This window comes from Monodelphis domestica, chromosome 6 (assembly GCF_027887165.1).
Source record: "Monodelphis domestica isolate mMonDom1 chromosome 6, mMonDom1.pri, whole genome shotgun sequence".
In the NCBI taxonomy this organism is placed as follows: domain Eukaryota; kingdom Metazoa; phylum Chordata; class Mammalia; order Didelphimorphia; family Didelphidae; genus Monodelphis; species Monodelphis domestica.
Window position 1 is genome coordinate 62,693,932 of NC_077232.1, and position 24,059 is coordinate 62,717,990.

General features: G+C 44.3%; 1 protein-coding gene across 1 annotated transcript in view; it reads right to left on the reverse strand.

The window, feature by feature from the left end:
• Positions 1-299: 299 nt before the first annotated feature.
• SWAP70 (switching B cell complex subunit SWAP70) overlaps positions 300-24,059 on the reverse strand; it is a 76,648-nt gene continuing 52,888 nt past the window's right edge. Inside the window, exons 8-12 of the mRNA XM_001367493.4 lie at positions 20,361-20,468; positions 18,779-18,945; positions 6,686-6,884; positions 5,311-5,407; positions 300-4,963 (exon numbers count right to left, since the gene is read on the reverse strand). Coding sequence (XP_001367530.1) covers positions 4,857-4,963; positions 5,311-5,407; positions 6,686-6,884; positions 18,779-18,945; positions 20,361-20,468 — 678 coding nt within the window. The 3' untranslated portion in view covers positions 300-4,856. The remainder of the gene's footprint in view (positions 4,964-5,310; positions 5,408-6,685; positions 6,885-18,778; positions 18,946-20,360; positions 20,469-24,059) is intronic.

Sequence of the window (24,059 nt, forward strand, 5' to 3'; positions counted from 1 at the left end):
ATAATATGGAAATGGTTTTGAGTGATAATATACATGTGTAAATATATATATATATTTATATGTATGTATGTATGTATAACTCAGTGGAACTGCTTGTCAACTCTGAGGGGGGAGGAATGAGGGGAGGGAGAAAACATGAATCACGTAACCATGGAAATTTTTTAAAAAGAAGTGTTTTGCATGACAATAAAATTTCTAAAAATTTTAAGAAGTGAGTCATAAATAAATAAATAAATAAAAGTCATAAAAAAAGGGGGGGGGGGGAGTCAACCTCACAAAAACAGGTCAGGACAACATGATTGGATTGCTATTGATCTGCAAATATCTGAGATTTTATTGGACTGCAGACTATGAGTCAGCGATGCGAAGGTGGAAGTCAAAAACAAAAAGTTTATGCCATATTTTGTTGTTGAGTTGTTCCAGTCGTGTCCAACTCTTCATAGCCCCATTTGGGATTTTCTTGGCAAAGATACTAGCGTGGTTTGCCATTTCCTTCTCCAGCTCATTTGACAGATGAAGAATTGAGACAAGCAAGGTTAAGCGACCCACCCAGTGTCTCACAGCTGGCTAGTGTCCGAGGCCAGATTTGAACTCAGGAAGATGCCTGACTCCCGGCTTGGCACTCTGTGCACTATGGTGCCACCTAGGTGCCCCTTGGTCATCTTGGGCTGCATTTTTTTTTAAAGCATAGCTTCCAGCAACGAAGGGGTGATAAATCCTTCCGTATTCTGCCCTTGTCAGACCACATCTGGTGTCTCCTGTTAGGAGTACCAGAATCTGGGGATGGTAAGTTGGAGACCATCCAGAATGGTTCAGGCCAGTGAATCAGTTGAAGGAACTAGCAATATTTAGCCCAGAGGAGAATTGAGAGGCTCTAAATCTTTGGGTTTTGCAAAGCATGGAAGGATTTTACTTGTTTTCTTTGGTCCCACCAAAGAGAACTAGAAATAAATGAGTGGAACCTGGAGAAGGGCAATTAGAGCCTTCCCTTCTAAGGTTACTCCTATCTATTATTATTATCTTATGTGTGTTGATTTATAGATGTTTCCTCTATTAGAATGGAAGCTTCTCTGAGGACAGGATTTCACTTTTTATCTATATATACTTAGCACATGCCGGAAATATAGCTTAATTGATTTAGGAAACGGACCCACAAAATTGTTTTTAGTGCCACGGAGAATAAAATGGGACATGAGAAATGTTTTAAAACTTTTTATAGGGGATAAAAAGTAGGAGAGAAAAATGGGACCAGGAGACTGGACTCTTACCTCTGGGGTTGGAAGGAGAGTTTAAATAAGCCTCATTTCTACACAGGAGGGGGCACGAAGTGAATTTAACATAAAAAATACTGAGACTGCTAAATAGTTTGGGATTTTTTCTTTCTTTCTGAGCAGCAATTGCTCTCTGATAAAGAAAGAAGGGGGATACGTTTGGACATGAAGGGGATTTTTTTTGTCTTTTTTTGTGAAAATTTTATTTAGTCCATTTAGAACATTATTCCTTGGTTACAAGAATCCTATTCTTTCCCTCCCTCCCCTCCCCCCCCCCCAATGAAGGGGATTTTAAAAGAGCTAGAAGTGAACATTTTTTTTAGAGAATTAACAAAAAGGAAATTTGACCATGTGAGATCTTTGCCAGTGCTCTAAGGGACCACCTGAATGAGGGGAAGAGGCAGGGGAGGAATGGCCATCGCCAGGAGCTTAGCAGCAGTCCCAATCTTGTATTAGGAGTCCTTTATAACATCAAGGTTTTGGGGGGTCCTCCCAACCCCTTGAGAGCCTATAAAAGACCAAACACTGGAACGATGTGTAGGCCTGGTTCTGCCCCCAATTCCCTCCCTGTCAGAGGTCCAAGCGGTCATGGGCTAACCTGGAAGTCTTTACGAGAAGTGAAAGGAGGTGAAGCCCGCTGAACTCTGGCCCTGCTTTGCCTACAAGATGGGCAATCCTACTCCTACTCCAAACCCAAAGCGAAGTTCCTCTTAACACGTAAAAGTCCACCCTTTAATCAGCGGAACAAAAACCAAAATGGTGCGGCAAGGCAAGCCCGGCCTATTAAGTCTGAGATTCATGAGGGAGAAAATGTCTTTATGGGTTCTTTATGGCAATCATGTTCCCCCGTGAACTGGGGGCTCGGAAACGGCAGGGAAGAAACGCTGCCCTCCTGCCCACGTGCGTCCTGTCAGCCCCGCCCCCAACCGCGCAGGGTTACGGCACCGTGAAACGGAGCGCATACATCCGTTTCTTTATTAAGAAACACACGGGACGTTCCCCCACCGTTTTATTAATGTGGACAATTCTAGAGGCGCAGCATTCATTTGTTTGTCCCTGTTCTCATTTGGTCCGTTTTCCTAAAAAACAATACAGAACCCTTTACAAATACTTTAGGAAATTAGCAGAAGTTAGACAAGTGGCGCTTGCCCGTTCTTAGAGTGTTTAGACAATGAGATGGTAAATGACGGCGTGCCACGGGGCATCGTCAGACTGAACACACACGAGCACTGACCTTTTTGTTACCTGTGGGCATTTTTTTACATCTCTCTCTTTTAAAATTCTTTTAAATTTAAAATTTAATTTAAATTTGATTTAAATTAAATTTTAATGTAATAAAAATTTTTTAAATGTTTTAAAATCTCTTTTAAACAACCACATCGCCAGTCGCTTAGGCGTCCAGGGGAAGCGTCCAAACGCCGCTGGTCACTTCTGTGCAGTCACGACAAAGGGTACGCGCGGTCTGCCGGCCCTGGGCCACGGAGCGCGGTTGGTTTCAGACCTGGGGAATGTGGGGGAGGGCCGTGAACGGCACCGAAGGCGACAAGAGGGATCGGAGCTGCTCCGTCCGGCTCCCCGAGAAAGAAGCAGGAGGGGTGGGCACAAGGCACAAAGGAGCACGTTCAGGCGTGATGCCAAGCACGAGCTGGGCTGCCTCAGGAAGCCGCGGGCTCCCCCGGGCCAGAGGCATTTCAGCAACATCGGGGTGACCACCTGTTGGGGTTCTCTTTCTCTGGTATGGACTGAGCCCGAGGGACCCCGGAGGAGTCGCGCAGCCCTGAATCCTGGGACTGTTCCAACGATGAGTGGAATGAACTCATTTCCACGCCGTCCACAATTCACAGAAATGCACCGGCACTCGCCGGTTTTAACGTGATGCCAACGCTTCCTCCGGGGTCCCTCGGGTGCTGGGCCTCCCGCGCACTGGGCAGAGGGCAAACGTCCACTGAAGCTCTCCGGCACGGACGTCTCCCCTCAGTCAGGGCTGAAACCAAGTTCGGAATCCAGCCGGGGGACGGATGAGGGTCGCTCGGAGCGAGAGCCTTCGCCGTGCCTCGCCGTGAGAGCAGGACGCCGCGCGTCTCCCTCCAGCTCTCTGGGAGTTTTATTACCGTCCTACGTGGGATCTCTCATCGGAAACTGTCCGTCCTCTCCCAGATCTTACTGGAAGAGTTTAGGAGGACCCCAAAGGCTGGGACGAGGCCTCCTTCCACAGCTGTAAGGAGGTTATTGAATAAACAAAGTAGATACTGATCAATCTCTGGGTAGAAGAGGCGGAAACCCAACTGTGTCGGTAAATCTTCCAGAAGCCCAAGAAGTGACTTGACAATGACGAGACGAACACTGAACAGAATTCTGTTTCGGCTCCCTGATTAAAGTTCGTAAGGGCACTTCACTGGTTAATGCTTTTCACTCGGATAAGAGACAGTCACTTATTGGGTTATAAACCCTTTTCGACTACATCTATACTTGTCTAAAATAATACCATCTGCATGCACGACATTTCGGAAGAGTTTAATATGATTAATATTCCACTCAAACTCTCCTCAAACAGCTCGAGCTGGCATGAAGACGAGCCTGGGTTCTTGGAGGCTCAGCGCCGGCACGTCCTAGAATGCTGAAGAGCTTTCAAGCCTAGGAGCAGCCTCGCTCCGTGTGGAGAGGTTCAGTCCCTGAAGACCAGCCGAGGGATGGCGTTTTGGGGGGCCTCCCAAGAAAAACAGATTGGACGGCTTTCACGGAAACCCCGCGGAGTGCTGGAGGGAGAAGGCTGGGACTCTCTACGGTCAGCCGGGAAGAAGCATCGGGGCAGTGACGCAGGCCGGACTCTCTTGGGGCCGTCGAGCTCAGGAGCTGGTTCCCGCGGCGTCCCTCCAGGGCCGGGACCCGGCCGGGTGACCGAAGCTGCGGGAGGCCCCGTAGGTCAGGCGCCTCACTTCTGGGGGCACACCGGGGGGCAGCCCCTTCTCGGCACAGGGGAACCGTCCTGCCTTCTGCCCACGCGGCCGCACTCCTCTCCTCAGCACCACCCAGCATGCCGCGGGGCAAGGCCGGGCTGGCACAGAGGCCACTTGTCGTTCCACAGCGGCTTTGTCCCCCGTCCTCTTCTCCACAGCCGGCGGCTGGGCTCTGGGAGGACACGCGGCCACGGTGGGGAGCGGCATGGAACGTCCGGCCTGGAGGGAGAACCCGCGTGGGAGGAAGGGAACAGCCGGGATGCCGGATAGCTGGGAAAACGCCACCCGGCCAGTGACCCTGCGGAGGGGCCATCGGGGAGTCGTGGTCGCGTGGCCGGGCAGACAATTGGGAAGGCCTCGGGTCAGCCTCGTGGCCTGCCGAGGGGAGGGAAGATGTGGGACAAAGACAAAGAGGAAGGCGGGGGTGGACGCTGGACGTGGTAGTCGATCTCTAACACGGGGCTCCCAAAGGAAAGCCATGGGGGAGGGGGGGCAAACAAGGGGTCCGACGTCCGGGCGGCGGGGCTGAAGGCCGCTTCCTTGGGGTGCCGGCCCCGAGGAGGCCAGCCGTGGCCCTGTCTTTGGCACCGAGCCCTCCGGCTGCAGGGCAGGCGGCGATGCCTGGGGTTCACTCCGTGCTCTTTTTGTCTTTCCAGCTCTTCTCCCGTTCCTGGAGTTCTGCTTGAGTGAATGCGGCCGGTCCCCAGTTTGTAATTAAATGGGGGTTTTTTGGACCTGAAAAACAAAGAGACTTACAGACTGGCTGTGACTCTGGAGGGCGCCCTGCCCCCGGGATGTCTGCCATTTCTCCTGCCACATTTACAGCTCTGGGCAGGAGGGTCACGCGGAGGGGACCCCTGAGAGCAGGGACACCCCGGGGGCCACTCATTTGGTTTTCTTCACATGTTTGTTCCTCGGGATAACATTTCCTTCGGGATCCTAAGCCTGCCATCTCCTGCATGGGAAGCCCTCCCGTGAGCAGCATCCCGCGTCTTCCCAGACAGACAGACGCCCCAGAGGAGGGAAGAACCCCGCAGAATCACGCCCACACGCAGAGGACGGAAAGCCCCGGCGACCCTTACCCGGTTCTATCAGCCGGATGAGCCCCTCGTGCTGCGCCACCTTGTCCTTCCAGCTCCTGGTCTTGCTGGCCGCCATCTCTAGCTTCTTTTTGACTCCCTGAAATACAGAGTGGGACTGGGATGAGACCTTCCCCAGTGTCCGTGGGCGCACGCATTACTCTAAGGAAAAAGCGGTCCAGACTGGAAACCCACGTGGCTGTCTAGGCCTCGCACCCACGTGATGAGATAAAAGAGGCCTAATAAAAGAGGCCCTCCTCGAATACCACCACTCTGCTCCGACCAGCACCCGCCCTCCCTCCCTCCAGCCTCCCATCCTCGCCTCCAGGACTTCCTTTTCCTGACTAAAAACCACTCCTTTGCTGAGACAACAGGCAGATAAAAGTCAGTTCCTGTGAAAAAAGGCATCTCAGGGGCTGGCAGAGGTCATCAAGAGCCGTCCATTGCACATGGTTTCAGGCTTTTTCAAGGCCCCAATCCATTCTGCTGATCTTTCCCCCACGTTTTTGCCTTTAAAAATCCTTTCATTTCCATGGAATGGCTCTTGGAGAGAAGTAGGGGCACCGGGGGCCTTATGGTGACATAAAGAACAAAAGCCTTTAATGAAAGCTAATTTATAAGAACAACAGACACAAGGGAACAAATGAGAATTCAGAAGGAAGTATGGACAAACAGGACAGCTGGGAAGGTACATGCTAAATAGCCTGCTCTCTTGAAAACCAAAATGTACAAGGAGGCAGCTGGGTAGCTCAGTGGATTGAGAGCCTGGCCTAGAGATGGGAGGTCCTGGGTTCAAATCTGGCCTCAGACACTTCCCAGCTGTGTGACCCTGGGCAAGTCACTTCACTCCCATTGCCTAGCCCTTACCACTCTTCTGTCTTGGAACCAATGCACTGTATTGATTCTAAGACAAAAGAGGAAGACAGGCAGGAAGGCAGGCAGGCAGGCAGGCAGGCAGGCAGGCAGGAAGGAAGGCAGGAAGGCGGGAAGGAGGGAAGGCGGGAAGGCGGGAAGGCGGGCAAGATGTACAGAATAAGTGATTCCAAGTAGAACCTTTAACTTTGCCACTTTGCATATGGAAATGTTCTCTTTGTTTGATGTTTATTAAATTCAAAATTTTAACCCCCCCCCCCAAAAAGAAGGAAGGCCTAAATGTTTGCAGCAAGCAAAAGAGAATCAATAAAGGTATTTACTAGACTAAAGGAGTCTATCTACTACAAAAATATGGCCTAGAAGACCCCTATTTTTCTGCCTTTTTAATTCCCCCTCTTCCCCCTCCCCTATTTGCAAGTTCCTAAAACTGAAGTCCTGTTAAAAATGAGGCCTGTACAGAAATCCCAACAGCCCAGGGGAGGTGGGGGGCCCCTGAGCTGCTTGCCTCGTATTGCTCCAAAGCCTGCTTTCTCTCCAGCTCCAGCTGCTCCAGCTGCTCCATGGCTTCCTGAAGGGCCCGCTCCTTCAGGACGCGCTCGTTTTCCAGCTCCTGCTTCTCAGCCTCGGTGGTCTGGATGGCCTGCTGCTGCTCCTGGTGCCATCTTTCTAGCTCAGCTCTCTTGGAAGACTCTTCTTCCAGCAGCCTGCAGAAGGAGCACTGGGGATCAGACAGAGAAAACGTCCCCCACCCCAGCAACTGACTGCCAGGCATATTAGGGAAAGAGGACAAACACATAAAACAAAGCAAAGGATTTGAGGGAGGAGAGTGATGATGAGAAGTGGAAAAGGGAAACGAGAAGGTCTTCTAGGCACTCAGGCAAAGCTCCCAGGCACGGTGGGATTCCAACCAAATGAGCATGCATGACAGGGAGGGTGGTGAGCTGCCCGAGGCTTCAGGCATCCAAGGCCGAGTGGACCATTACCACTGGGGATAGGAAACGACATGCACACACAGATGAGAGAACCTGATAGGAGCACCGGGAATCACCACTTGAGAGGTCAGATACAAAATCTGTAATTGACCTGTAATAAACAGAGAGGAAATTGACAGGCCGTTACGGGGCTCTGTGCGGAATGGCATCCTCCCGCCAGGGCAGGCACTCCGAGGGAATGACGCCGAGCCCAGCACATTGTCGCGCACACAGCGGGCCCTTGATAAATACTTGTTAGTTCGGCATGTGTTGCCAAGCAACCTTCTGAACAACTTAGAAAGTGCCTTCTTCCGTTCCTGATGAATTCCTGCAGGGAGCATAATCAGCCCCTTCTTGCCCCTGGCGCCTGCCTCGTGGGGTTACCCAGAAGAAGGCTCTGCAAGGCAGGTGTAGCCCCAATGCGGAGCGCTACCACGGCGTCCCTCTGAAGGCTTTCACGTCCTCCCCAGATATTCCATTCCTGGCCCGTCCATCCGCTCCTCCTCTTCCATGGCTCTGAGCCTTCTCCTGGGCGCCCTCCAGCCAGCCAACGTCCTCTGGGAAAGGTGGAGCCTGGCACTCTCTCCTCCCTGTCGGAGAGCACAGGGACACTTTTTGGCAGCCACGGCCCTCCTGGCACATGCCAAGCTGGGAATAAGACTCCTGGGTCTTTTTTCACACCAATCACTGCAAAGCCTGTCCTGGGCTTATCTTATTTGGCAGCCTTGCAAATGGTGACTTAATGGAGGCAATTAGGATAAAGATGAGCCCAGCTCCGAGGGAGGGGAGCTTATTTCCTAGATTTTTGTCATGATTTCATTCATGGGCTGAAACCAAGACAATAACAAATGCTTATCATCCGAAGCTCCTTCAACCTCCTCCTGGTCTGTGCACTTGAAATGGACACTTCAAACCGGGCTGCAGGGGAAACGGTAAAGCATTCTGATGGCCCAAGCTTCTCTCTCAAACAAAGACCCATCTTTGAAGGCGGATGCTGATAAGGTGTTGCGATACGGCTGCCCATCACCCACCATGACCATTCTTTGAAGAATCCAACTGCGGATCACCAAAGGGGTAAAGGGAAACACAGAGCTGGCCATGATGGGCAGCTGCAGATTTGAATGACGAAGCAGGTGCAGGAAGTTCTATAAAGCCCAGGAAAGATGGACCACAGTCCCAGAGGGGGTTCCAGCCCTGGGGGTGTACCAAGACCCACAAAATCTTATAGGACCTAAAGGGAAGCGCCTGATATGATGACTGGACTCTGTAGGAAATGTACAGGAAAGCAGGGACAAGAACTGAGAAAGCGCCCATCTGTTTTTCTCAAAGAGGTCCCTAAAAACCAATGAGATCCAGGTGCAATTAAGTGCTGAAAAAGTCCAAACATAAAGCCAAGAAGAAATATTTGTTGGATTGTGTGGCATTGTACTCTTACTCTGTACAGATCAGACTGGACTGGCAAGTATTTTCAAGTTTATTGAATACAGATGAATGTAGGCATCATATAATGTATTTTCATACATGAATGAGGTTTTTTACATTTTATTTTGATCTTCAGCACCAAATTCTCTCTCTGTCCCTCTCCCACCCATTGAGGTGACAAGAAATACACAATCTCTCATCAGCAAATACAGGGATGCTTCATGAAGTTGGGGGGTCATCTCTGCACAGGGACCGTACTAACCTCTGTCTCATTCCAATGTTGGCATGCTCTGCTGAAGGAAGCCCAGAGGACAACATTTTTCCAAGAGACACGTCTATTAGAATATGACAGTACTGGCTAACCCATGCCTGCCCTCTCTGTTTGTAAGCTATCCACTCTATTTGTCTTCCTGTAAGGGAACTCTCCAGACTTCTCTAGCCAACTCTTTACCTTGGGAGGCACCGCTAGTTCCACCTCCTGTACGTCGTGCCCCTCTGGCACCTCTTCCATCCCTGTGCAGCCTCCTTTGAAGGGCAGTTTCCCCTCATGAGACTGTGAGCTCCCTGAGGGCAGAGTAGCAGGGCTTCCTAAATGTGGACTGACTAATTGCCTTATTATAGAAGTCTAAAGCATGCTCCCACGGTCAATTCCATCATGAATGATTTCAAGTTTCCACCATAAAATCCTAATCCTAAAAGTCAAAGACATCTTTTTCAACCAAGGTGGAGATCCATGTTCTTCCTGCATGTTTAACCCTAATAAAGGCCGTTAGGCAGTATAGACAATGAAGAAATATAAGTAATCAACATGTATGCACCAAATGGTATAGCATCCAAATTTCTAAAGGAGAAACTAGTGGAGTTGAAGGAGGAAATAGATAGTAAAACTATACTAGTGGGAGACCTGAACTTACCATTATCAAATTTAGATAAACCAAATAAATGAAAGAATGAATAAATAAATAAATGAACAGATAAATAAATAAATGAGTGAACAAACAAATAAATAAATAAATAAATGAGAGGTGAGAGATGTGAATGAAATCTTAGAAAAATTAGAGTTAGTAAATATACGGAGAAAAATAAATAGGGACAAAAAGGAATATACCTCCTTTTCAGCAGCACATACATGCACATACATACAGCAGCAGTACATGCACAAAGATTAACCATATACTAGGGCATAAAAACAAGGCAAACAAATGCAGAAAAGCAGAAATAATAAATGCAACCTTTTCAGATCATAATACAATAAAAATAATAATCAGTAAGGAAACATGGAGAGGCAAATCAAAAATTAATTGGAAATTAATAATATGATTCTCCAAAATCGGTTAGTTAGAGAACAAATCATAGAAACAATAATTTCATTGAAAAAAATGACAATGATGAGACATCCTTTCAAAATCTATGGGATGCAGCCACAGCAGTACTCAGGGGGAAATTTATATCCTTGAGTTCATATATTAACAAATTAGGGAGGGCAGAGGTCAATGAATTAGACATGCAAATCAAAAAAACTTGAAAGCGAACAAATCAGAAATCCCCAGATGAAAACTAAATTAGAGATCCTAAAAATTAAGGGAGAAATTAATAAAATTGAAAGTGAAAGAACTATTGAACTAATAAATAAAACTAGAAGCTGGTATTTTGAAAAAACAAACAAAATAGACAAAGTACTGGTCAATCTAATAAAAAAAGGAAAGAAGAAAACCAAATTAACAGTATCCAAGATGAAAAGGGAGACCTCACCTCCAATGAAGAGGAAATTAAGGCAATCATTAAAAACTATTTTGCCCAATTATATGGCAACAAATATGGGATGAATATTTACAAAAATATAAATTGCCTAGGTTAACAGAAGAAGAAATAGAATTCTTAAATAATCCCATATCAGAAAAAGAAATTGAACAAGCCATGAAAGAACTCCCTAAGAAAAAATCACCGGGGGGGGGGGGGCAGCTGGGTAGCTCAGTGGATTGAGAACCAGGCCTAGAGAAGGGAGGTCCTAGGTTCAAATCTGGCCTCAGACACTTCCCAGTTGTGTGACCCTGGGCAAGTCACTTGACCCCCATTGCCTAGCCCTTACCACTCCTTCTGCCATATTGACTCCAAGACTGAAGGTAAGGGTTTAAAAAAAAAAAGAAAGAAAAAATCACCAGGGCCTGATGGATTCACAAGTGAATTCTATCAAACATTCAAAGAACAACTAATCTCAATATTATACAAACTGTTTGACATAATAAACAAAGAGGGAGTTCTACCAAATTCCTTTTCTGACACAAATATGGTACTGATTCCAAAGTCAGGCAGGTCAAAAACAGAGAAAGAAAACTACAGACCAATCTCCTTAATGAACATTAATGCAAAAATCTTAAATAGAATACTAGCAAAAAGACTCCTAATAAAGGCCATTGCCAGAGCCAAACCCTTTAAAAACCATTCAAAACCAAACATCTAAGAAGAAACGAGGAGAGGTGATGTGAGCAGCTGCTGCTGCTGGCAAAGACAAATCACAATCAGATCCCTGCAAGTTGCATATTAACTTAGAAAAATACAAATGAGCACTATATCTGTGTTGTGCTGTTTATCTAAAATTCTTTTGGACATTTCCCAGGTACATTTCAATCTGGTCTGGGCCTCCCTTTGGGTCCCTTTCCCAGCTCCCTCCTCCAACTTGGACACTTCTGCTAGAGAACAATCACCGACTCAAATGAAAGTGGTGACTTTTTTTTTCTTTACTACAGAGCACTCCAGGAGAAATTTGCCCCATTTCAAGCTCAACTCATGACAACTTCAAGGGGGAAAAAAAGAGATAAGAAAAATAACTGATATTTGGATTGGAAACATGAAGAAAAGCTATGTGCTCAAAACAGTGTTAACTAAGGTTGAAAGAAATATTTTTAGAAGAATTTCTAAAACAAAAGTTTTGGGGTTTAATAACCCTTACTTTCCACCTTAGGATCACTACTGTGTATTAGTTCCAAGGCAGAAGAGTGGTAAGAACTAGGCAATGGGGGTCAAGTGACTTGCCCAGGTCACACAGCTAACAAGTGCCTGAAGCCAGATTTGAACTCAGGACTTCCTGTCTTTTGGCCTGGCTCTCCATCCACTGAGCTACTCAGCTGCAAGTTTTATTGCTCAAATAGCATAGTTATCTAAAAGTTTCTCTTCTCCAGAATAGTCAATAGGTCAGTCCATTCTGGACCATCAGCAATGGCTGCTTACAGCTGATCCTCAAGTTTCCTGGGGCTTCTGTCATTTACTCTTTGGTGTCACTTACTGAGAATTGTACCCTGAGAAACTTCCCTTCAGATTCCAGGCAAATACCTATATTCAGAGCCACTGAACCTGAGAGAACGAAGGACTTTCAGAAGTCGCTGAGTCTACACCGTCCTCTACAATGAATGTCTATACCACTCTCTCATCTATTCTCTAAACTAAATAACTGTCAGTGAGAATTTACTAAGCCTGGTGCTGAGGGCGGTTTGTACAAGGACAGAAGAGAAGTGGACTCAGCCTCCCCTGCCCTTGACTGCAGAATCACTGGCCCAGAGGGCCTTCCAGAGACCCCGCACCCTGACCATTATTGGAGAACGCCAGCCACAGCACTTCTGACCACCTCCACATCCCCGGGAAAGGAGGAACACCATTTTACTTCTTTAAAAGAGAAGCTTATCCATCTATAGAGAGAATACAATATAAAATACTTAGGAATTCATTTGCCAAGACAAACACAGGAATTATATGAACACAACTATAAAACTTTCCACACAATTAAAACTAGCTCTACCATGATCAAGTAGGATTTATCCCAGGGACGCAGGGCTGGTTCAGTATTAGGAAAACCATCCACATAATCGACCACATCAACAAACAAACCAACAAGAACCACATGATTATCTCAATAGACGCAGAAAAAGCCTTTGATAAAATACAACACCCATTCCTATTAAAAACACTAGAAAGCATAGGAATAGAAGGGTCATTCCTAAAAATAATAAACAGTATATATCTAAAACCATCAGCTAACATCATCTGCAATGGGGATAAACTAGATGCATTCCCAATAAGATCAGGAGTGAAACAAGGATGTCCATTATCACCTCTACTATTTGACATTGTACTAGAAACACTAGCAGTAGCAATTAGAGAATAAAAAGAAATTGAAGGCATCAAAATAGGCAAGGAGGAGACCAAGTTATCACTCTTTGCAGAAGACATGATGGTCTACTTAAAGAATCCTAAAGATTCAACCAAAAAGCTAATTGAAATAATCAACAACTTTAGCAAAGTTGCAGGATACAAAATAAATCCACATAAGTCATCAGCTTTTCTATATATCTCCAACACAGCTCAGCAGCAAGAACTAGAAAGAGAAATCCCATTTAAAATCACCTTAGACAAAATAAAATACCTAGGAATCTATCTCCCGAGACAAACACAGGAACTATATGAACACAACTACAAAACACTCTCCACACAACTAAAACTAGACTTGAACAATTGGAAAAACATTAACTGCTCATGGATAGGACGAGCCAATATAATAAAAATGACCATCCTACCCAAACTTATTTATCTATTTAGTGCCATACCCATTGAACTCCCAAAATATTTCTTTACTGATTTAGAAAAAATCATAATAAAGTTCATTTGGAAGAACAAAAGATCAAGGATATCCAGGAAAATAATGAAAAAAAAAACACATATGATGGGGGCCTTGCAGTCCCTGACCTTAAACTATATTACAAAGCAGCAGTCATCAAAACAATTTGGTACTGGCTAAGAAACAGAAAGGAAGATCAGTGGAATAGACTGGGGGAAAGCGACCTCAGCAAGACAGTATACGATAAACCCAAAGATCCCAGCTTTTGGGACAAAAATCCACTATTTGATAAAAACTGCTAGGAAAATTGGAAGACGGTGTGGGAGAGACTAGGAATTGATCAACACCTCACACCCTACACCAAGATAAATTCAAAATGGGTGAGTGACTTAAACATAAAGAAGGAAACCATAAGTAAATTGGGTAAACACAGAATAGTATACATGTCAGACCTTTGGGAGGGGAAAGACTTTAAAACCAAGCAAGACATAGAAAAAAATCACAAAATGTAAAATAAATAATTTTGACTACATCAAATTAAAAAGCTTTTGTACAAACAAAACCAATGTAACTAAAATCAGAAGGGAAACAACAAATTGGGAAAAAATCTTCATAGAAACCTCTGACAAAGGTTTAATTACTCAAATTTATAAAGAGCTAAATCAATTGTACAAAAAAACAAGCCATTCTCCAATTAATAAATGGGCAAGGGACATGGATAGGCAGTTCTCAGATAAAGAAATCAATACTATTAATAAGCACATGAAGAAGTGTTCTAAATCTCTTATAATCAGAGAGATGCAAATCAAAACAACTCTGAGGTATCACTTCACACCTAGCAGATTGGCTAACATAGCAGCAAAGGAAAGTAATGAATGCTGGAGGGGATGTGGCAAAGTAGGGATATTAATTCATTGATGGTGGAGTTGTGAACTGATCCAACCATTCTGGAGGGCAATTTGGAACTATGCCCAAAGGGCGCTAAAAGACTGTCTGCCCTTTGATCCAGCCATAGCACTGCTGGGTCTGTACCCCAAAGAGACAATGGACAAAAAGACTTGTACAAAAATATTCATAGCTGCGCTCTTTGTGGTGGCCAAAAACTGGAAAACGAGGGGATGCCCATCAATTGGGGAATGGCTGAGCAAATTGTGGTATATGTTGGTGATGGAATACTATTGTGCTCAAAGGAATAATAAAGTGGAGGAATTCCATGGAGACTGGAACAACCTCGAGGAAGTGATGCAGAGCGAGAGGAGCAGAACCAGGAGAACATTGTACACAGAGACTAATACACTGTGGTATAATCGAATGTAATGGACTTCTCCATTGGTGGTGGTGTAATGGCCCGGAACAATCTGCAGGGATCTAGGAGAAAAAAACACTATGCATAAGCAAAGGATAAACTATGGGAGTGGAAACACCGAGGAAAAGCAACTGCCTGACTACAGCGGTTGAGGGGACATGACAGAGGAGACTCTAAACGAAACTCTAATGCAAATATTGACAACATAGAAATGGATTCGAATCAAGAACACATGTGACACCCAGTGGAATCACGCGTCGGCTATGGGGGGTGAGGGGGTAGGTAAAGAAAATGATCTATGTCTTTAATGAATAATGCTTGGAAATGATCAAATAAAATATTATTTTAAAAAAAACTACCTCTAAACAATTGGAAAAACATTAATTGTTCATGGGTAGGATGAGCTAACATAATAAAAATGACCATTCTACCCAAATTAATTTATTTATTTAGTACCATACCTATCAAACTACCAAGAAATTTTTTTACTTAATTAGAAAAAACTATAACAAAGATCATTTGGAAGAATAAAAGAACAAGAATATCAAGGGAAATAATGAAAACAAAATGTGAAGAAGGGGGGCCTAGCAGTACTAGATCTCAAACTGTACTATAAAGCAGTAGTCATCAAAATAATATGGTACTGGCTAAGAAACAGAAAGGATGATCAGTGGAATATACTCAGGATAAGTGACCTCAGCAAGACCATCTATAATAAACCTAAAGATCCCAGCTTTCAGAATGGGTGAATGAATTGAATATAAAGAAGGAAACTATAAGTAAATTAGGTGAACACAGAAGAGTATACTTGTCAGATCTTTGGGAAGGGAAAGATTTCAAGACCAAGCAAAAGTAAGAAAAAATTACAAAATATAAAATAAATAATTTTGAGTACATTAAAATAAAAAGGGTTTGTACAAACAAAACCAATGCAACCAAAATTAGAAGGGAAGCAACAAAATGGGGAAAATCTTTATAACAAAAACCTCTGAGAAAGGTCTAATTACTCAAATATATAAGGAGCTAAATCAATTGTACCAAAAAATCAAGCTATTCCCCAATTGATATTTATCAATTTAGCAAGGGACACGAATAGGCAATTTTCAGATAAAGAAATCAAAACTATCAATAAGCACATGAAAAAGTATTCTCATTCTCTTATAATTAGAGAAATGCAAATCAAAACAACTCTGAGGTACCACCTCAAAACTAGCAAATTAGCTAACATGACTGCAGGGGGTCGTCAAAGAGAGTAGGGATTAGTGGCTCCCTGGAAGGATGAAGACACCCACTCAGCCCCCCTTTGTGTGACTTCTCTCACTAACATCCCTTACTATTGGAATTGCTGTGGTCATTGTTCTCTCCCTAGTTTCAGGAAAAATAATATGACAGCAAAATACCTGCAGGATTAATAGTAATCCCCCCAGAATATCACCAAAAGATCATACTTATGAAATCAAACCTAAAAGACTCTTATGGGTTAACTTCTAACAGAGCTGTACTCAAAAATCTCCACCCAATGTACAGGCCTGGAACAAGTTCCCCTAAGCCAGTATATCAATCACCCTAGTGAGAGGCCAATACACCTCAATGACTCAGTTTACCAACTAAAATTCATCTTGGAAAGTCCCCATGAAACACTAGAAAAAATGATTAGCCCCATATTAAAAACTTGGCAGCAGTGTTTGTTTTTTGTATCCTAGAACTTCTGACTGATTATCTATTTTATTAAAAGTAACAAATTATTTTCTTTGATTGTCCACAAATCAAAAGCACCTCACAAGCACCTAACAAAAAAAGTGACCTCTAACTACACCGCCTGTGACAAAATCATTCATCTTTTACAAAAGCATTGTGTATGTTCTCAGAATCAATAGTAACAATGTAAGTATATAGAATGATCGCAGAATGTTAATCAAACAATTTGTTAAAAGTTAATGTATCGGGGGCAGCTGGGTAGCTCAGTGGATTGAGAGCCAGGCCTAGAGACGGGAGGTCCTAGGTTCAAATCTGGCCTCAGACACTTCCCAGCTGTGTGACCCTGGGCAAGTCACTTCACCCCCATTGCCTAGCCCTTACCACTCTTCTGCCTTGGAACCAAAACATGGTATTGATTCCAAGACGGAAGGTAAAGGTTTAAAAAAAAAAAGTTGATGTATCACTTATCCAATTATCTGCATTTGAACATGTATATTGAAAAATGTAGCTGAGTGCCAAGAAAGTATGTAATCATTGGGGTATAAAAATAAAGCCAACCCTGGGCCTAGGAGAAGCAGTTCCATGCAAAGCCTGGCCCAGGCTGACATTCCCAACTGTCTTCCATCACTCATTTATGCCTTCATCACCACATGTAGTCAAGGAACCCCTGAAGCCGTGGACAGGGCGGGACCTGAGAGCACAGCACATGACAGCAAAGGAAAGTAATAAATGCTGGAGGGGATGTGGCAAAGTTGGGACATTAATGCATTGATGGTGGAGTTGTGAACTGATCCAACCATTCTGGAGGGCAATTTGGAACTATGCCCAAAGGACGCTAAAAGACTGTCTGCCCTTTGATCCAGCCATAGCACTGCTGGGCTTGTACCCCAAAGAGATAATAAGGAAAAAGACATGTTTAAAAATATTCATAGCTGCGCTCTTTGTGGTGGCCAAAAATTGGAAAATGAGAGGATGCCCTTCAATTGGGGAATGGATGAACAAATTGTGGTATATGTTGGTGATGGAATACTATTGTGCTCAAAGGAATAATAAAGTGGAGGAATTCCATGGAGACTGAAAAGACCTCCAGGAATGGATGCAGAGTGAGAGGAGCAGAACCAGGAGAACATTGTACACAGAGACTGATACACTGTGGTACAATCGATTGTAATAGACTTCTCTGCAAGTAGCAATGCAATGATCCAGGACAATTCTGAGGGACTTTTGAGAAAGAACACTATCCACATCCAGAGGAAGAACTGTGGGAGTAGAAACAGAGAAGAAAAAAAACTGCTTGACCACATGGGTCGATGGGACATGATTGGGGATGTAGACTCTAAGAGATCACCCTAATGCAAATATCAATAAAATGGATATAGGTCCTGATCAGTGACACATGTAAAGCCCAGTGGAATTGAGTGTTGACTACAAGAGGGGGGGTGGGAAGAGGTGAGGGAAAGAACGTGTATCATGTAACCATGAAAAAATTTTCTTAATTAACCAATTAAATAACATTTTTTTAAAAAATAAAACGAAGGTAAAGGAATAGCAAGACAAAACCAAAATCACTCTGATTTGATCCAAATCAAATCCACTTAGGGCAGCAAAGCAGCACAACAGATGGTGCCCCAGGCCTAGCATCAGAAGGTCTGGGGTCTCCATTGGGCTCAGACACTGCCCAGAGATGTGACCCTGGGCAAGTCACTTTAACCCCTAACGTCTGGCCCTCACCACTCTTCTGCCTTAGAGTCAATACTTATTCATTCTGTGGGAGAAAACTAGGCAGGATCTCTATGGGCATGTGCATGTGTCTATAGACAGTATGTATGTGCACTTACGATAAGCCTGTAGAGATGAGGTGCAGGCAGGTCACTACAAGAGGGAGGCAAGGGGGGGTCCCTTTTTCTAGGAGCTGGACTCCTCGCAAGAAAAGGGAAAGATAAAAGAAGGGTCTAAGGAAGTAGAAGGGCAATTGAAGATCCGGAAAGCATTTTAACATTTCAAGTTCCTTCAACTAACCCTTAAAGGAGCCTTTGATCCCTTGCAATCTTCTTAAAACCTGGCCCCAACCTGGCCCCATAACCAGCTACAATACTCTGCATAAGGTCTCCCATTCAGACTTCAGCCCAGAAACAGCCTCATCCCTCCCTCCCTATCTGGCCCAGAATGGCCCAGTTCTCCTCCAGGCCACCATCGAGGCCCCCCAGGGAAGGAAGGTCCCTGAGGCATCATCCCCGACATCAGACATCTCCCGGTCGCGGGGATAGGGGAACTCACAGCATAAAGCAGGCTGGGATGTTTTGCTCCGATCCTGTGCTTTCCTCAGTGCAGGGAACTCCCTCAATGGAGACTCTCTTCATTGATACAAATTCAGAATCAAATGAAATCTAATTATTAGTCCTCTATAGTCTCTGAGAGTTGCTTTGGAGAACTAAAAATATGTGTGTGTTCACATGAATGGGCAGAGAAGCAGTTGGTGCCACCATGAGGTTAAAACAGACTTTTTCATTAAACTCCTTTGACTTTGTGTTCCCTTTTTCTGGTAAGCGGATAAGAAAGCTTAGGGCAGCATTAAGGAAAACGAATGAGCACCTGGCCTGAAGCTTCCTGACCGTCTCTTCGTCTTGCCGGGCTTGCTTCTCATCTTCTAGAGCCTCCTGGAGCCTTAGGTACATGTCTTCAAGTTCTCGGACTCTCTGCAAATACTGCTCCAGTTCAGACGACTTCTGGGCCACCTGTTCTTCCATCTGCTGCCTGATCTAAGGGCATAAATGAGAATATTTTAAAGTACAGTCAGTCTACAGGGGTTGAGGGGACATGTCGGAGGAGAGACTCTAAATGAACACTCTAGTGCAAATACCAACAACAGGGAAATGGGTTCGAATCAAGGACACATGTGATACCCAGTGGAATCGCGTGTCAGCTGGGGGGGGGGAGGGAGAAAATGATCTTTGTCTCCAATGAATAATGTTTGGAAAGGACCAAATAAAATAATGTTAAAAAAAATAAAAAAATAAAGTAGTCAGTTCCACCCTACAAGAAGGGGCCTCACTGACAAGATCTATCCATGAGAGTCCCCAAGTACTGAATCCTTCTCTGCTTGCTCCTCATCAAGACATAACCACTGCCTGCCAGCTTTTCCAAAAGGGGTATCCCGTTCTAATCCAAGAAATATTTAGAATTCAGAATCAAATAAAATCAGAATTCAGAATCAAAAATAATTCAAATATCCTAATTTGTCCATCTCTCCAAAAAATTTCCTTCCTATAATCAAGAATATTTTTCCTCTAGAATCTCTTTCCCTTAAACATGTTTTTTCCTGCATTGAAAAGCAACTATGGGTGGCTAGTAATGGAGTAAATAAAATGACCGCCATTCTTTTCAAGGCAAGCAAAGGGTTAAATTAAAGAGTAAGACTTCGCCAATGGACTAAAAATTTTAAGAAGGGAGGGAAATTTGGGGAGTGGGAAGGAGGATGAGGGCTCAATTTATAGCTACATTCTCATCTCCTGCCTGCTGCCTCTCTCTCTCTTCTCCATTTTCCATCCCATCCAGCTCCCCTGGAATAGTTAGGCCATCACTCCTCACCCTAGAACCCCTCTGACCCTAGTGGGCAGCCACAAGCAGTGAACAGGGCTTAGAGCATCCGGACAGTCTCCCTTTAAAGAAAATCCAAGAGCTTCACTAGGAAAGAAAATCCCGAAGCCAACGGTCTCTCAACTCTCTGCCACCATCCCTCTCTGTTCTTTTTTTGTCTATACACCTGCAGCACAGCCTCTTTCACTCTGAACAATGAGAAACTGATTTAGGGAAGAAATATTAGGAGGTCTGAGTCATCCTGGTTGAGTCACCATTCTTGAGTAAAGGGATTCTCTAATAAGAATGAGATGGCCAGGATGATGGAAGGCAGCATGTTCATATGATCCCATTAACCCACAGTCTTTTTGCATTTGAACAAGAAAGTATTTGGAATGGGGAAAGAGGAAGAAAGGGGAAAGGAAGAGGCTACAGTCGCTGAATTTTCAACTTAAAAAGAATCTTGGAAAGGATCTCGTTGAGGCCCCTCATTTGATAAAGAACTGAAACCTGGACAGGGGAGGCCACCTGTCAGGGTGCAAGGCCAGAGCCTGTCCCCTTCCCCTGGGACCACGCTTTCCCCAGCTGGCATTCTTACGAGTTTCTCTCTTTCTAGCTCCAGGCTGAACCTGTCCTGTAGTTCCACTTGCGTCTGAAGGCGTTTCTTTTCCTCTTCGGCAGCACGAAATGCAGCTTCTTCCAATTTCTGTAGTTTAGCAAAAATAACACATAAAAAATGAGTTGATGAATTTGGAGAAGCCAGAATGAATGAATGAATGAATGAATGAATGAATGAATGAATGAATGTATGTATGAGCATTTATTAACCATGAGCCAGGCTCCATGCTATGGAAATCAAAGACAAAACAGAGAGTTCCTGTCCTCAAAGAGCTTACATTCTACTAGGGAGAGACAGTCCATATAAGGAACTGGTAGCCAATGAAGGGAGTTTTCTCCCCCCAGAGAGGCACCAGAATGGTGAGTAGAGCTGTAAGACAGTCCACTGGGCCTGGGCCCTTCGTGGAACAACGGCAGCCCTGACCGGCTATTCCCAGGGCTAGAAATGGGGAAGGGGCAGCAGAGTACGCATGCATGAGCAGATCTACAAACTGCTCTCTGACTCTGACACGGCCCCGGCTACCATTTTCAAAGGTTTCCCCACCCATCCGGGCTAACAATGCGAGAAGCTCGTGTGGCCTAGCCCACACTTGAACAAGAATCCCCCGTCCACCATCCCCAATCAATCATTCTGCCGACTCTGCCTAAAGATCTGTAATGAAGGAGACCCTCCTCCCTCCTGAGGCAGGCACCCCACTTTGGAACAGCTCCAGTTCTTGGAAAGTTGTCTTTACAGAAAGCGGCTCCAAAGGGCAAGACCGATGAAAGACGAGGTGTCTGAGAAAGACACCCTTCTTGGCCCAAGGACGCCAAGTATCCCCCTTTCCTTTAACCCAGCCTCCTACGGCAGATACCTTCCAAGCAGAACAAAAATATTCCAATTATGCTTTGAGCTGGGCACATGAAGCAATCGCTTACCTAGTTCTGGACATTACGCTTCTCTGAATTAAGCCCAAGTTTGCATTGGCTCTTTTAGTGATTTATATTAAGCTTAAAATCCACCCCCCAAAACTTCAATCCTTTTAGCTGAACTTCAGTCTGGCCAAACTAGTCAACACAGCGAAGCACTGATGGCTCATTACTATACAGATGCCTTCTAGCAGGATCTACTTCCCTTTCCTAAGCTAGTTATCATCGGATGGAGAGAAGTAAAATTTTAACAGCTGCTTCTTGGAAAAATCCATTTTTAAAACATGCCTACTCTTTTTGAGACTTTCTTCCTTTTTAGGTCATATATTTATTTTAAAGTATTCTTTCTATCAAAAAATCATCTTGAGGTATATAATAAAAATAAAAATACTCTTAGAAGTACATATATGCCAACTACGAATAACAGCCATTTTGGTGGTAACAAACGAATGGAAATAAAGATTCCCAGGGACTGGAAAATAGCTAAGCAAATGGTCATTTGGAATAGAATGGAAAAGCATTGAAGCATTTATTATATACAAAGTACCACAAACACAAAAAGAAAATCAAGACAGACACCTTGTTGTCAAGGAACTCACATTCTATTAGGGGAAGACAACACGAAAAGGAGAGCTTGTGCTGATGCAGATGGGAAAAGCCCAGGAGTTCCTGAGCGGGTAAAGCAGCAGGGTAAATGGCAAGGCCCAGGGCACTGGGGGAAGTCATGGCTAGGAGATGGTCCCCACCCAAGAGGACAGTGAGGCATCCAAGACTTAGAACAGAATGAGACTCTGGGACACTTCCAGCAGAATTAAGGATGAGGAACCTTGAGATCAGCACTGCAAGTGGAAAGAACAATAAAACAACAAAAAACGAATGCTGTGAAATTATAGTCACCAAACTCAGCCCCAAAGAAGAGATATGAGAATGGGCCTGCTTCCCTTCTTTGCAGAAATAGGAGTGGGGCTCATTTCAATATAATATTTGGTTTAGCTGACATGACATTTAACTGCATTTTTTATTCCTGTTAGAAGGGATGGATGGCTGGGTGAGAGAAGATGATGAGAAGTGGAGGGTGAGACGAAAACAACAAAAAAGTTGAACTAAGGAGGAATAGTATAGTACGCAGACTATTAGAGTCAGAATGAAAAGCCCTAGATTTGATTTCTAGCTTTGACATTGACTCAAGAAAAGTCTTTTATCCTCTCTGTATCTGAAAGTCCTCATCTTGAAAACAGGGATGATAATTCTTCATTTTTTTCCAGCTTCAAAGCACTATATTAATGCAAGTTATAATTACTATTAACTAAGCTCCTTTACTTGTGTGTGTACTTATTTTAATTTCCTTTTGCCAAACACGAGAAATGCTAAGTGGTGCACCATTAACCATAGAAGGCACCCAATGAACAAACAAATGAACCAAGAAGCTGGTTCTGATACCAAGAAATAAACAAGACTAAGCTCCTTTCCAGTTCCAAAAGGTGAAAATTCTAAGAGTCTAAAGTCTGTTCAGTTGTCATTCTATTCATAGACTCAGAGAAATAATGTATTTTTAAGCAATTTTTCTAGTTTTGTTTTGTTTTTTTAAGTCTCACAAGTAACAGGAAAGTCCCAAGAACAATTCTTCCTCAAAACTTATAGTAAAAAGCAACATGAGCCACAAGGTAAGCCCACAGAAAGATTCTTTTTTTTCATGCTACAAATAATGAAATAATGATTTACATCAAGGAACCACAAGCATGTGAACAAAAAACCCAAGGCCTAATTTTAAAGTATTCTAGCGTTACCACTTAAATATCACCAACCACCCAAACTATAAAAATTGTCCCCAAAGATGTTTAAATATAGAAAGTGAGTCACGACATCCTGTAAGAAGACCGATTGGAATACAGTTAATATAACAAACATTTCTTTCCTCTCTCCACCAAATGATTCCGAAAACTCAGCACGCCCTGGTTTCCTTCTTTCATTTTCATAGCTATGGGAAATACCAACTCTCATCCTTCTCCCCCTCTTCTCTCCTGTATTTCCCTCCAAGGTTCCCTTTTTAGCAAACAAAAATTAAAAAATCAAAGTTATCGCTAATGGTATTTCACTTTCTCACGGCAGAAAGAAAGCCTTGCTTTCAAAGGCCATTTTCTTTTTGACTTTGGTTTTGTTTTAAAGTTCCCTATTCCCAGCCCACCGGGTCTGTCGAGGACGGATGCTTTTTCAGTTCTGGGATGGACTAAATGGCTTCTGAGAATCCCTCCGGACAACGCTCCAATTCCGGGAAGCCCAACCCCGCTTTAGAAGCTAACGCTGCATTTGCCATTTACTTTCCTGCACATGCAAAAAGACCGAGGTGTCACGTGCTTCAAGAAACATCAATCAAGTCTACAGCGTGCTGAATGCGAGAGGAACAGTAATGGAAATGTAAGTGTTCTTGCCCAGATGTAATGGGGGCTGGGGAGAGGGAGAGAGGAAGATGACGCACCAAACAACACGATACAGAGCAATGAGTCCGTCTAAGGACAAAGGAGAGACCCAGAGATCGTGTTTGGGGAAAACTCAAGAAGGGAAAGATGATTCCTGAAATGGTTTTCCAAGAAGGGTTCAGAGGGGAGGAGGCGGCCGGCACGAAGGACGCTCCGCCTAAATGCCGGGGGGAGGGGCAGAAGCGTGGGTGCCCACGACTCGCCCGGCATCACTGACATGCATGGGGGTAACAAGAACCCGTGCAAAGTTAAGATGGAAGTGGAGGGTGCCAAGCCGAGAAGGGTCTATTTCA